Below are 15708 nucleotides of genomic sequence, written 5' to 3'. Positions count from 1 at the left end.
AAACAAGCAAACAAACATATTAGCTGACTGCCATTGGGCAAAGAGCAGTTTTTGATATATGCATGTAGCATCCAGAAGCTCTGTGCTGCAACTAGTTAATTACTTTCACACAACTACAACTCTGTACTTGCAGGAAAATTCTCAGTTTAAGTGTAGGCAACGTACTAAGAAAAAACAGTTGGTCTTTTACACTCATATTACTCATAGTTTCCCATTTATCAAAAGCTTGAATAAACTTTCACCAAAAGAGCAAAGCCTTGCAATAATCTCTGGAGAGATTATTACAAGGGTGACTGGGGGGTGGGAAGGGGCTGACCAAGAGGCCACAAAAGCTTCTGTATGCATACATCTACTGTGAAAGAGCAGTATTAACCAGATTCTCCACTGCTCCTTGCAACATGACAAGTGGACTTTTTACCTGATCTGGCCCCAGAAAGCAGCCTACAGCTGTGACCAAATAGATGTGCATGGCTGCAGACAGCTATAAAAGGGCTCGATTCTGTGCAATAAGGATTCAGATTTTCACAAGGGCTCAGATGAACACAATGCAAAACAGAGCAGGTTCTGTAGCTGGTATCTACAGAGCTCCCAGTCTGTCGCTGTTTCCAGAATGGGAGGAGGGGGGAAAAAGGGAGTAGAGGAGGGAGTTGGGCTTCGGTTGTGCCAGAGGGTGGGGTAGGTGGATGGGAGCCCTGGCTCCCGAGAGAGCGCGAGCGAGCGAGCGAGTGTAGCATGGGGGCTGGGATGGGGGAGCAGCATTGCAACGGAGACCAGGCTGCAGACTTGCAGCAAGCAGCTGGAATCCTTAACTCCCAGACACAACAGCGAACTTCTGTTGCATCTGGGAGACTACTACAACTCACAGCACTTCCTGCAAAGCCCTATGAGCTGCAATGGGGAGCTGCTCTTCTGCCTGCGCCCATGATCAGCAACTGCTATTCAATAACATGAATTTATTTCATTTAGCTGAAGCCAAGTTGTTGTACCAGCCAAAGAGAAAAACAACAAAGAAGAGAGAGAGAGAGAGAGAGAGAGAGAGAGAGAGAGAGAGAGAGAGAGGACAAAGCATCAGCTGGAAAACACATTTTAAAAGAACATAATTTTGCTCACCAAGGCCAATGAAATTGACTATTTCTGTAATCAGTTTCTAAAGAAACAGAAATTAGTGAAGTTTACCTGTCTACTTCCATGCTTGGAGGAGCAACTGCTGGTACTTCTTGAAGGTGACAACATTTTCTGGGATACACCAAGGTTCTTTTCTTCACTCATGATCCCAGAGACAGTTTGGTTTGAACCAGTTCAATTAGAAGACGTTCAGAAGGGCTTTAAGCAAATGTAGTGGAAGACATGTGAAAGGCAAGTCATTGTTTATACCCAAATGCATTCCAATGGCATCCTCAGTGTCCCAGGGATATTCCTAAGAGGGAGAAGAAAATCCTTGTGTATTGGATACAGTTTACAATTCCTATTTTGTAATGAGTAAAAAATGCATAACTAAGCCTTTAAATGCAGGCCAACTACACTGCCATTTATGTTTACCATTAAAATGTAATTCAACAACTGATTTAAAGATAAATTTTCAGACATCAAATAGGAACAAACGAGCAGATTATTAATGCATTACATTAAAAATATTATATGACCAACTGGGACAAAAAAAACCCAACACACAGCTTTAAATGCAGTATCAAACAACTTTCAAAATATTAAAAAAAACTCAATGCATGAGAAAGTAGGCTTTATCTAAAATGAAACTATATGAAAAAAGTTAATGGATAAATAAGGAAGCAGTAGGCTCCAATGAATATATGACATGTGGTTGACAACTAGTTTCCCAGGTACCTTGCAAATTTAGACAAATGAATAAGCATCTCCAGAGGTAAAAAATAAAAAATAAAAAAAAATGCAAGAGATAAATGCAAGCGAAGATTATGCAAATTGAGCTACTTAGAGGTGTGCATGACTGGCTGTACCTGGAGACAGAAACTAAAGTTAAAAAAAAATCCTAAGTCAGGGCTAAAGAATTATTAATAGTTTGTTCAATAACAGTGGTGGCCACAGTATGTGTAAAAAATCTTGGGAGAAACCCTAAATGACAGATTTGCAGTATGGGCAAATGTTACCATGGTGACTCTGGATTTTTCTTCCCCACTAAAGGAAGAAACAAAGGATGCTTTCGAAAACCTTAAAAAATATTACGCGAGTTGAATCCCTCTAGACACTGTTGCTCACAAAACAAAACAGCCTAGGATCTTGCAGCAGATAGAAAGACAGCAGAGCTAAAAGATAACTAGATAGGACACAGGAAGATTTCACTCCTGAAATAAGTGGGTTAAACTATCATAGGAATCGCAGGAAAGTAGGGTTGAAAGGAACCTCACAAGGTCATCTACTTCAGCCCCTGCTCAAGGCATGATTATTCCTGCAAAGTGTGTCTAACCTGCTTTTGAAAGTTTCAAAGTGTAGAGATTCCACAACTCCTCTAGGTAGCCTGTTCCAATACTTGATCACCCTCAGAATCAGAAAGTTCCTCCTGATCTCCAGCCTAAATTTCCCCTGATGAAGCTTGAGGCCACTGATTCTAGCCCTGTCTCCTACAGCCACCGAGAAAAGCCCGTCTCCATCCCCTCTATAATCATCCTTCAGGTATCTGAAGACTATTATCAGATCCCTTCTCAGTCTTCTCTTCTCCAGGCTAAATAACCCTAGCTCTTCCAGCCTTTCCTCATAAGTCTAGTCTCCCAGGCCCCTGATGCTTTTTGTTGTTCTGCACTGGACTCTTAAAAAACTGTCCAAATCCTTCTTCAAGTGAGGGGCCAAAACTGGACACAGTAATACATGTGAGGCCTTGCCAATGATGAATAGAGCAGAAGAATATACTTCCTTTAAATTTGCAAAGGACACTCATGTTAATTCACCCCAGTATGTTGTTGGCCTTTTTCTTTCTCTTTTTTTTTTTTTTTTTGCAACAAGATCATGCTGTTGGCTCATATGGTTCACCTTAAATATACTGGATTTACCTGAATTCAAGAGGACTTTGAATTTAAGACAACTCGCCAGTTATTAGATTCTATGCATGGACAACTTTAAAATTTGTTATCATTTCCCACGTAAATAATTTAATTACTGGGGGGTCATCTTAAATTTGTGCCCCCCCCACCCCCAACAGCAGTGGCAGGGAAAGTGGGGATGGGAGATGGGGAGCCAACAGGCCTGCCCTTACCATGTCTGCTCCTGTCCCCCCTGCCACTTGTCCTCCATTCCTCCAACTTTTGCTCCCCCATCCCTATGCCTTCCCCCTTACTGCCTGTCCCCACTATGTACTCCCACACCCCCTGCAACTTGCCCTGCTCTGTGCTTGTGCCTACCTTAATCCCCCTCCCTTCCCCTGTCCCCATCCTGTCACTTGTGAAATCAGAAGATCCCTAATAAATGGAGAGGCTTAAAGAACATGTTCTTAAAAATGTTTAAGATACTCCTATATGTAAACTATAACAGCAGTGCCTTCAAGTCTGAAGTTAATGCTGTTTTCTGCTTTAGCTTAGCATTTGTAAGTTCTTATCAGAGGTGTTCTCAAATTAATTTTGTTGCATGTCTTTAAAACAGTTTAATGGAAGTTTTGCTATACATTTCCTACTAAGAAGCCTCTTTTTCAGTTAAAAAAGTCATTTCCTTATAGCATTCCTCTTATTTTGTTGAAATAAGTTAGCTTGATGGTTTTGTCCACACCCCACAACACTGGGCCATGTAGAAATATACCATGGCTGGTTCTGGACAAGCTAACTCAAGTACCAGAAACAATATAGGTACATCAAGCTTCTTCAGCACAGCACTGCATTGCGTCACACTGACACTGCCCAAGTTACTGCAAAAATAGCCCCAGCCTCCTTTAAAGGAAAAAGTGATTTACTATGACTTGAAGTGGATCTAGACTATGTATCTTGTACTAATTAAAATTATTGTGATGAGGGGTGTTGCAATTTGAAAAGTCAATCTTTCCCCATTTGGACTGATACTTTCTCCTTTGGCAGTCTCTCTTCTAACTCAACACACTGCAAAGTAAAACAAGTATTTTTTTCTCCAAGTAGGCCTCTTACAGGTTGGTAGTATCACTTTACAAGCAGATGTTAAAAAAACTTGTGTAAAGAAGTCAAGTGCTAATTTGCATAAACCCATTGCTCTGTGCAATACAAAACATGTTTCACTAGCAGGCCCTGTTTACAAGGCGATTACAGCCACCCTCTTAAAGGTCAGTCTTGCAGCTCAAAAAGACCAGTCAACCATTTAACCTTCATTGTTATGCAACTGACATACTTGGAATACAAAGTTCTGAGACACTAGTAACCATAAAGCAGGCTCTCATTTCCAGCAAAGCACTGAGTTATTACTGTCAGAGCCCCTCTACACAAGCAGGTAAATGTGCAATGGGACCTAATGCACAATCAACAATAGTACTTCCTGCCATGCCACATGTGTATTAGCAGGTGTGATTGTGTATTAGATTCCATCACACCTCCTGTGGTCTGCTACGCATGTAAATTAAGTCTGGATACCAAGCAGCTATTAAGTTAGTACACGTTTCTGAGGTCTAACTTTATAGCTGGTTGAACCTTTTATGGCATGATAGCTACTTTGCATAGGTAGCTGGTTTCAGTTAATTGTACAATTAACCAAGTAATTGTGCAACACCTGTAATATGTAGAGGGGGCCTCAGAGTGCAGCTAGCATATCCTGGGGCACATTAGGCTCAAGTTCTGTGAAAAAGTACCTCCCCAATTTCTAGCACATACTACATTACTTTGCATTACTCGGTGAGCTTTAGATAAATTCAAAATTAGAGGTTTTTAATTAACATATTGTGAAACATGGTAATTTCAGTACAGTATCTTCCAAGTTATTTGGCTTGGAGTCCTGAAGTAAGTGAGACAGAAGCCCTGCAGCAGTGGATGGATGTAGTGCTCCCCTGAAGCCAGTTTTTGCTTTTCCCCTTTATTTTTTGGGATTTGACTTTATTAGTTGATAGGGAGCAGAAGAATACATGCAAAATGTGCCTTCAGTCACATTAACTAACTCTGAACAGGTGTGTGCGTAGGGCAAGTGAAGGGAGAGCAAGATTGAAAATTAATAGATTCTATTGCCTCAGCTTCTTTGTATAACTTAATCGGTGCTTCCAAATGATACTTCACAGTACAAAATGACTAATGTCAATGTAAAGACTGTAGAAATATTAGGAATGTGCTACAATCCACCTGTCGAAATGGATGCATCAGTTGGTAGTGTCCCTTTTTTTTTTTTAAACCCTTCAACCTTGTGAAAATTTGAGAAGATAAATCTCTCACCATCTTGCATTTACAACCAAATTGTTCCCCCTCATACATGCTTGCACTTCACTTGCCATTTTGACTCTTTAAATAATTTTAAAGACAGTTTGACATGCTGTGTAACTACTGTATCTTTAAAGGACTGTTTTCTTTTAGTCTTCTGTGAGAGAAGCTACACATCAATTTCAATTTAATGATATATGGTCTCATTGCCCCTGTATCGAGTTTTTTTTAATTCACTGCTTTCCATATGACAACATGCAGAGGCTGCAACACTTTCACTTCCATATTCTATGGCTGCTGCTCATTATACGAAATTATAAACTTCTCAATTGCTGATTTTATTTCTTGTAAATTTTCAAAATAATAAAGCTCCCAGAAAATCTCAGTGATGTCACAGCTCACAAAGGAAAAAAGGGAGAAATTAGAAAATTTGGAAAACTGCAATACAAATCATCAACATCCAAGCCAGGTACAGAAGTTACATTTATTGTGTGGTAGGTATGCAGAAAGTGCCCTACAGTCATAACCAAACAGACAGTCAGGGAAACAAAGAGCACTGTAAAAATGGTAGATCTCACTCTAAGATAACCCTGGATGGATGTGGTATCAGACTTCAGCAGCATAGGTTAGAGCACTGTAATGAACATCTGTACCACATCCCATCATGACTCACAGTAGGCTGCAATTGGCCGACATCCCATGGAGAATTGAGGCACCCCACTCAGGTCTCCACTTGCAGGGTGGCAATATAGCCTAAGCCAGAACTTGTCTCCTCCGCCCAAGTGGTAGGCTGGCCCAACCCCTGGGCTGTCACTGACAAGAGTTAGCAAAGCCCCTGTCCCCAGGCCTACCTGTGTCCTCCCCCCAGGTAGCATAGATCCATCCACACAAAGAAAACTGCTTGCTGCTGAATTTCTCTTATTGCATATTGTCATTGGGGCAGGTGAACAAGTGCTGAATGGGCTTCTGCCGCTATTTTGCCTCTGCTCACAGTTAACCCGTCTTAAAAACGGATTCATCTCCACTGATTTCTGGTAATAGGCAAGTTCCCTAATGGAACTAAAATGTACTTGAACATGCCTAAAATGTACATCAGCACACCTATGCACACTAATATGTAGCATCACTACTTTCTGACTTGTCTGAGGAAACCAAATGCATGTGTACAATGTAGACTGTGAGAAGCACTGAGAAGCTTGAGCTGGTGGGGAGGCGTGTGTGTGGGGGGGGGGGGGGGGGAAATCACATTCCCAGCTGGGTAATCATTAAGAACAGTTATAAGGTGTTCACAAATTCTACAGTTTGAGGGAAAGGGGGAGGAAAGACAGCAATTATAGATATGAATTAAGCCAACTGAGACCTAGGGGAGGCTGCTGAGCTCTATACACCTGTAAAGAAAATAAGAATAAGAAGCAGTTACACATGTGGGTATAAATTAGGAAGCAAAAACTTGCCTGACATATTTTAATAGCACTCCACTTTTTTACTCCATCTGACAACTTCTGTGGGAAAAAAAAAAAAAAAACTACACCAAAAAAGTATACCGTATATACTGAAAACAAGAAACACAATCCATAATATCTCCTCTCTATCTTGCATTCTCCAAAGTGATTTCAGGTGCACCTGATACAGTAAGTGGTTGCTTGAACTCAAAATATTTTGTAATTTCCTGATGGAAACAGTGTCTTGCTCAGATCAAGTTTGTGTTTGGTTCAGAACTGAGAATTAACCAAAGTCTTAGGCAAAAACTCTGGACTTGCCTGGTTCATTCAAAATCACTTTTGAGTAGAGAAGGGATAAAGCCAGTGTTCCAGAGGAGTTGCTCACAGGGACCACAGAGAAGGTGGTGGCAGAGGAAGGCCTCAGGACAGCACTCTCCATGCAGGGGCAACAGCTGTTCCAGACCAAGTTCTGTCACACATCTGTCACAGGCCCAGAGTGCATACCAACCCCCCAGGTACCAGCAAAGGAGCCACTGTGTTGGCATGATCCACAGGGCTGTGGTCAGTTTGCCTGACAAGTAAGGCCACATGCAAAGATGCCACGCAACCTGTGATAGGTAAGGTGTGCCCCAGCTCCATGCGACAATGATGGGGACCCAGGCCCAGCGGAAATGTGGAGCCCCTGGAGATTTGGAAGGAAGCAGCAGCAGGGGGAGCTAAGGCTACCTACCACAGGCCACCCACTGTGGTCATAGCTTTCTCTTCGGCCATTACGGCCGAGCCCACCAAAGGGTTGGGGCTAGACAGGGAGTGGGGAAGGTGAATTGTCTGCTTTCCCCCCAACCCCCACCCTCTCTTGCTAAAGTTTGGAGCCCAGGCAAGGTGCCAGTCCCTCCACTCCAGCTCTTAGGTGCTTAAGAGAGTATATCCTATTCAAGGGGATCATACATCTGCCTAATTGACATGGCCTTGCCATTTCTGCCAGAGTCGTGCTGTACTTCATGGGAGACCGGATCCTAAGCAGAGACACCCCAAGCACTTGGACGTAAACAGCTTCCTCTCCCACCAAAGCAGTCATGGAAGGGCATCAACAGTGTGTTTGAGCTCAGACAAAAGGGTAAACAGCAGTTTTGGCAGAGAACACCCCTAGGTCAGACACTGGAGATACCATGCAACCATCTGACCACTCCAGGAATGAGAAAAAAAAATCCCTGGTCAAAAAACCCACAGACCTCCCTCCCACTCCTGGGAAGGGACACATGTGATGGAAAGAATCCCCATGGGAACCATTATCTCAGTCACTCAACTTCTGCTGCCAGGGTGACTCCCAGGTTCTGCGCCTGGATGGCTGGCAAGTGGGCCAACCACACTTTTCCCCGTCCCCTGTAATATGATGCACGGGTGATGCTCAATGGGCTCTGGCTGACAGTGATTCTCACAGTGCAGGCACTCACTGCAATCTCTCTCAGGGCAACCCCCAACCCCCCTCCCGTGATTGCAGGCTTGTCCCAGCCCCAGACCTGCCCCTCTCCCCGCAACCCCCATCACTTTTGCAAGCTAAGCAATCCCTTCCTATTGTCTGCAGGCTCCGTGTCTGGGCATGGAAATCCAGCCCACTGTGGTATGTTGGGTCCATGATGGGCTGCCGAACACCTGCTAGGCGAATGAAAGATGTGTATACAAGACCCTGCTAAAATGAAGAAGAGATGTTACTAGCTCCAGTCACAGCCTCTGAACTCAGACTACGCATCGTGGATTCCTGTCACCAGGGGCTGTGACTGGCAGGAGGAACAAATCAGGATGTGTATGAAGAAAGTGGACAGGCCAGAGGGTGCTTACATATAAGCTGCTGAGTTGCACAACTGGGGGCTCCAGATGGATACCCACTATTTGAAGGAAATACCCTGCAGAGCAGTGGAGCTGAGAGAGTTGTAGTGCCAGGATAGGGAATTAATTAACGCACATGGTCCTGGACTGCTGGCAGCTGTCCCATAGGCGCAGGCCCTCCAAGTGGTTCTAGACCAGTCTCAAAGGAGGCCCAGGGGTGGGGGAGATTTTCTGTTCCCCATGGCTTCACTCATGGCCCTAGTACCACTGCAGGGGAGCAGCAGAGCCTTGGTGGGGATAGGTAGTCCCCCAGTTTGGGCTGGCTGCCTGACATGAGCCCAAAGTGTCAAACAAGGGCCAGGTCAATGGTCCTTTTAAGGGGAAGACCATGGATCTGCAGTCCCTCCACCCCAAGTATGTACCCCTGGGGAGGGAAAAAGGAAAGAGGATGATGCCCAGGCAGCTGTGCCTGTGACACAGGGTCAGAGAGCCTGTGGCAGGAGACCCATGGCCCAGTGCAAGGGCATGGGCACTTGTAGGTCTGGAGGGCTTCTCATTCGGGGAAGGCTTCCAGTCCATATGGGTGAGAAGGTAGTTGGCCAGTGCTTTGCAAATATGGATAGCCTGATGTGGTTTGGAGTCAGGGCCACACGCATTCCAGTGGGGGGCGAGCCCTCTTCCCATTCCTGCACCGTGTGTGTTCATAGTGCCGGGCCTGGTCCATAGTTGAAGTGTTCCTTCTAGAAGTCCAGCTGCCCCCAATAAGGCTTCAGAAGCCACACACCCACACATGGCAGGCACAGGGTGCGCATGCATGGGACAGCCAGCTGATGCCTTGTGGCCATGATAAGCCATTGTCGCATCAGGTCCAGGTGGGTGGCTATGATGTCTCTATCAGCCAATCAGGGGTGGCCTGGCTCTTCAGCAGCCCAGGAAGCTTGTGGAGCAAGCTGGGAGACATGCAAGAGCTTCCCTACCTTCTGAGCTCAGGGTGTGCAGGCAGCTGCCAAGCCCCACCCCACTCTCAGAAGGGCTACTGTGTGTTCTGCTTCTTCCCAACCTAACCTTGGGCACTTGGATTAAAGCTCAAAAGTTATAGTGCTTCCACCATGGGGTTCTTGAATGCCTGTACGTGGCCCAAGAGATTTTTTTCCCCTCAAAGCAACAATGAAAATAACAAACAAAAAATTTTACAGCGGTCTTAGAATCAATTCATCAGTACTGTGGTGAGCATTTAAATGTGCAAACTGAAAATATAAATTTTATCCTGCTACTGGAGTCAACCAATGCTTGCATAGAAGAACAGGAAAGTAGAAAAAACAGTGGAAAGTGCAACAGCACAGTTGCATGGCTTTGTATTTTACGCAGCAGTTTTTACACTATGGTACTTGAATATATACTAAGTTTGAAAACAAATCCCAAATGCCTTTAACTGGATAAATATCACATTGGACATCCTGCCCCCAAAACCAGAAGTTTGGCTAGAACAAAAAAATACTATCAATTAAAATGGGATTACTGGGAGAGAAAAAGGTCGTTCCTACAGTATAAAAAGAAGTTTCAGAGCTGCCATTTAGAAAAATGGTGACAGAAATCAGTTTGAGTGGTTATAGTCATAATTACAGAAAACTTCTGCAAACAAAAATTCACACAGACACTGCAATACAAGTAAGTAAGTTTCCATTACCTGATTCCAGCCAGAACAAGCTCAAATGGTACAAAACCATTTTAATGAATAAAGAACTGGAAAGTTAGTTTGCAAGTAACCTACTAATCCTCAAAAAGCAGAAACATATGTTGGATTTACATAACAGTTTGGTAACTGACAGGAAATGCTTGTATGCAATCACTAAAGGAAAAACTTCTGCCTATGCTCATCCATAAGAAACAATGGACTAGAACAAACGAACAACAAGATGTCAAAGAAAAATATACCTCAAATATCAAGCCTGGTCATCCTCTCATGGAACCAGGCAAGCATGCCTGCTGTTTAGCTAACCCTTGGTGCTGAATAATTTGATCTTTTATGTAAGATTTTATGAATATGGATTCAGAAGTAGGTCAGCATGATAAATATACTAGATAAAAATACAAGAGTGGTCTACTCACCCATACTAGAAACTGACTCTAAGGCACAGTATGACAAATGGATAATGTTAAACTAATGTCACTATTACATATTTATCTGCAGCAAAATTTCATCAAAAAACAAACTACCAACCCCATGACTACCAGCATATAAAAATGTAAGAGGTACTGTGTCAATTAAATTTAATCAACTAACTCTTACACTACTCATATGATGCGAATGCTGAAAATGAAACATAATGAAACTGCCCTACAGCTAATCTTTATGGGTCTTAAGAGCTTAAAATACCATACTTTAGAGTCTTGTCTAGACAGACTACAGTTCTTTAATGCAGGACGCTGCCAAAACTCAGAAACCTTCAGATAACTTGCAGAATGGCTAGCAAGACTATGTGCAGCGATCAACCCAGAAGCTACCTGCGCAGGGAACCTGACCAGCATTAATTTTGAAGCCCCTCTTTGCAATAGGGAAATAGTAGGAGCTGGCTACATTAGAGATTCTATTTCCTGGCCTCAGCTAGACATAATTTATGAGAGAGAGAGAAAAGATAAATCAGGGAACACACTGGAAAAAGATTATTAAGATCAATCAGGACACTAGCCATATACAAACGACACTAAAATTCTTCTATGGCTTATATCCAGTGCAGCTCTTTTCCCCATCTGTATTATAAACCCTGTGAAGTCATCATTAAGTATTTTCATAAGGAGGGATAGGGATCCAGGGATGGTGGTTTAAAGTGTACAATGTTACTCCCCAATTCAAGGTTTTAGCAGTGGAAGTTTGCTTTTGTTCTTCTATTGTCATGTCTTACTATTTGAAGCGTTATTCTGTTTATTACAATAGACATTCTTCCATTATGCCCCAAGGTTTATTCCTTTTTAAAGCTGCAACCCTTCTCTTCATGTTGTTTTAATACATATCCCTTCTTTTCAAGCTTCTACTTTGACAGACACAGGCCAATTAAAAACATATTAGCACTGATGCCCCATGTCTTTTCATAGCAATAATACAGCAGATACCAGCAAAATAAGTCAGCATCTTAAGGTGGTAGCATCTGTGCACTGAAACAAAACTACCTGCCTGCTGTCAACACCAGAAACATTGATATTTCTCGGTCATTTCGTATCAGAGCCTGTTTGAAAGTCTTCAGGCAAAGGGAAATTTCTTTAAGATTGCATTAAGCTAGCAGTCTACATCCAACTGTGCACTATGAAAACCAGTTCCAAGTTAATAGGTTGTGACACAGGTTGACTCATTTATTAGAGATAAGCAAATAAAAATGTCCCTGGTGAAGTAGCTAGAAAGTACAGCTTAGAGATACAGTTCAGCAAATTATAAAGGCTCATGAGTAAGTCTCAGGGCTCACAGTAACTAGCCTAATGAACCTAATCAGTAATACTGGAGTATTGGGTATCACACTCAGCAGCATTAGTTTACTTCTTCCAGCATCTTGCTGCAGAGGCAATACTTTTGGATATAGCAAGGGAACATAGTAAATGCTTTTTCTCCACAATGTAAAGCTTCAAAGGAGAAAGTATGTCTTTTTGATAGTATAATCCTAGACAGCCTACATTACTTCCTAAACAACACTGGAATCTAAGAGATTTATCCAATACATAATCACTGGCTTTTTTAAAAATTAAGTTTCAGTTATAATAAAAATCAGGGAGTAACTGTGGGGGGAGTGGAGGAGGAACAGTATAATCAAGACTTCTTTGTGCAGTCTTTCAGTGTTCCTCCTTTCCCCCAGTCGGCACTATGTAGGCTTTTAAATTAATGACCATAGTAGTTAGACACAGTCTGTCTTCTGAGCTATAGAAATTACTTAAAACGTTTAATTCCTCAGAATACCAAGACTAAGTTCTTCTTTACCCTATTCCCAAAATTTTTAAGAGATCATCCTTCTCATTCTCAAGTTTGCTCCTTGCATGACACCAACTCAAAGCTACCTCAGATAGAAGCACACTGCTCTTTAAAGGCATGCAGAGGTCTGTCTAGCTAGCATTCTGACCACAGTAAAGGAAGTTGGGAACATCTGAAAGCTAATCCCACCATCTCTCTGCAGCGTGGGGTCATTGACCTGTCTGTCCACATTTCTTAATATGCAAGAGGGAAGGAATAAGCAGCAACATCTTTCCAAGATGCTTGGTGATGATACCTTAATAAGAAGCGTTCCGAAAAGAAGTACCATATTATTTAGTGTTTTCATTATTACTGAGTCATTAGGAGGACGGCCAGAGGCTAGAGTCAGATACTATATACCTCTATCACACAAAAACCTCATGGAAACCTTGTGGAGATTTCAACAAGACAATGCTCAAAATGTACACAGGAATGCATTTGCTTCATTACCCATAAACTAGAGCTGCACAGAGAGTAGAGTCCAGCTTCACTGAAGCAGACATGGTATTTTGCAACTCCTCCATTTTCCCCAAGATGCATGAAATTCACCAGAAACCTATTCTAAGTTCCACAAAAAACAGAAACATGTTGGGGGTCAATTCCATCCTTCATACAGCCCCACTCTGTTCAGTCATTGTAGGGTTTATCTTCCTCACAATGTGAGAAATACTAATGGCCTGATGGGTGACTTTTTGGCATGACTCAACAGTATGATCAGAGAAATGAACCCATCTCCAGATCCTTTACTTTTTTGGTTACTGATTTACACCACAACTAGGGGGCTGTCCAGTTGAATGCTTACTGTTGGTTTTCCCCAAGAAAAATAGCACAGTAAGTCTCACCACCTTGCCTTCCAACCTGTGCCTAGGTTATTTCATTTGCTCTATAACCATTTCTCATCTACAGTCAGTGCCTTTCCTAGATAGGGACCTTGCTGGCAGGTGCAGAGGACATTCTTTTTCAAAGCTGTATGTCGCCTCCAGAGACGCATGGAGAACCTGTGGGACTACTAGACTCATGAGAGAAGTCTCTCAACTTCACTTTTTACTGAAATAAAATAGGTCAAAGACAGTGCCCACAGAAGCATGTTGAGGGAACTGTCTCTTGATTTGCAGTTGTTGCTTGTTGATCCTGCAAGTAGATCCACACTGCACTCTTTGAGAAATGATGAAAGTCTTTGTATTTCTCCTATGTGCACAGCCTGAGAAAGACCTTTCTAGCCTGGCAATGCTCCCAGATCCATTAGCTCTCCTAACAGGCTTCCATTAGGTTGTTTGCCATTAGATTGTGCCATTTTGATGAAGTGAAGAACTCCTGAACCAATTTCTTAGATTCCAATGCAGCCAACAGCCTTAGGTAAAGGCCACACGCATCCTTTTTCTCAGTGTTATAGGACATGGAGCTTTATATAGGACACACTGTCCAGGACAACAAATTATAGATACAGTCTTAAAAAGTAGGGTAGGGGGTATAAGAACTTGCTCAAATTTTCTTCTTGGAAAATCCATTTTAAATTATTCCATCCTGAATTCGGAAACCTAACAAAATGACCCATCCCTTCACTTTCAGAATTTGACAGGTTCACTGCCCTGAAAACAAATGGTGAAGTAAGTTGAGAAGCTCAGCTGGGCATCTGCTGATCGTGCCCTGCTGATCTTCTAGGACCAAAAAGGTGCTTATACATGTGCTCCAGGAGTTGGGGGGGAGCTTTAATTAGAGCAGCTCTTGGAACCACTTTAATTAAAGCACCCAGAGTGTCATGTGTATCAGCATCCCCACACTGAAAAATGATGGCAAGGGTGCTTTTAACTAAAGCTTATTCAAGCTTTAGTTAAAAGCACCCCCACCTGAACAGGGACCTCTCCTTGAACAAGCTTTAGTTAAAAGCGCAACCACTGCCATTTTTCAGTATGGGGACAATGATACACATGACATTCCAGTCGCTTTAATAAGTGCAGCTCCAAAGGCCACGCTCATTAAAGCATCCCGTCCCCCCTGCCTCCCAGTGCACATCTATAAATGCCTAAAAATTCAATTATTTTGATAGTGGCCAACATGGCATAAGGCAAGAGAATGAAGGAGTTACTAGAAGATTTTATACATAAGTCAATTGCACTTGCACATAAAAAAAAATTAAGTTTTTCAATTTTTCCTGGTGCTGCATGAACAAGTTTGATTGCATCTGCTGAAAAGCCTTAAAAAGGCTGAAAAGGCTTTGATCTTGGAGTGGAAAAATTTCAGTTCCCTTTTAATTGTGTTGTTGGCCAACCACTTAACCTGGTGGGATATGGAAGCTGCAACAATGCTGTATTTACAAAAGCCTTGTTCACAGAGAAGAGTACAATAGGGTGCAAAGAAAGAACTACATTTAAAAATATGAAATGTTATTAAGCACGTTTACTTTTTAGGTACAGAAATAGTCCCATGAATAGTCTTTGTGAAACGGAAGCCTATTTATGGTGTATTTGTTGTGGGTAGAAGCTTCCCAGAAGTATACTTCATAGTAGACATACATTCTGAAGCATTCACGCAACATGAAAGCAGAGATAAAGGATCTAGTTTTCTTGCATCATTTAAGTCCGTCTTCGTATTGGCCTTCTGCAGTACACACCCAAATTCATGACCTTAAGCAGATAAAGAGCCAAAAAAAAAAAGGGACGGAAAAACCTTAATGGTGAATAATCTGTTCTGTTGAATGGTAAAACCTGGTTCTGAACACCAAGCTCTAAATGACAAGCAGAAAGTACAGCAAAAGGGACAGTGGTTTTATCATTCAGAACTGCTTTAACTGCTGGGAGATGCTTTATTTTTTTGAACCAGAGATTCTTTCCTCCTTTCTATGCAACTTCTCCATTGATTTAGTTGTATCCCATAAAGTACAAGGCTACAAGGTTTTGGTTTTAAAAGAGATTTTTATAGCTAGGGTTATTTAAAAAAAAAAAAAAAAAAAAGCACAAACAAAACAACAAAAATAAAAACAAAAAAAAGGTAAAATTTTCAAGTGTTGGAGTGTCCTTGGAGCTTAAACCCCATTTTTAAAAGCTGACTGACTTAAAACCATTTGAAAGCCACGTCATTTTGAAAATAGGCATTTAGCGCTTTACAAAAATTAACTCCAAAT

At 42.2% G+C, this 15708-nt stretch overlaps 1 protein-coding gene across 12 annotated transcripts in view; it reads right to left on the bottom strand.

Annotated features, from left to right (window-relative positions):
• Positions 1 to 15708, bottom strand: part of OSBPL3 (oxysterol binding protein like 3) — a 160992-nt gene that overhangs the window by 90713 nt on the left and 54571 nt on the right. For all 12 annotated transcript variants that reach the window (XM_059728901.1, XM_059728907.1, XM_019498026.2 and 9 more), the window contains one exon: positions 1177 to 1417. In XM_059728901.1, the coding sequence (XP_059584884.1) occupies positions 1177 to 1269 (93 nt within the window). In that variant the 5' untranslated portion in view covers positions 1270 to 1417. The remainder of the gene's footprint in view (positions 1 to 1176; positions 1418 to 15708) is intronic.

The sequence above is a fragment of the Alligator mississippiensis genome, chromosome 5, assembly GCF_030867095.1.
Source record: "Alligator mississippiensis isolate rAllMis1 chromosome 5, rAllMis1, whole genome shotgun sequence".
In the NCBI taxonomy this organism is placed as follows: domain Eukaryota; kingdom Metazoa; phylum Chordata; order Crocodylia; family Alligatoridae; genus Alligator; species Alligator mississippiensis.
Note: the sequence above shows the minus strand (reverse complement) of the source record. Positions and strands in the feature narration are given on the sequence as shown.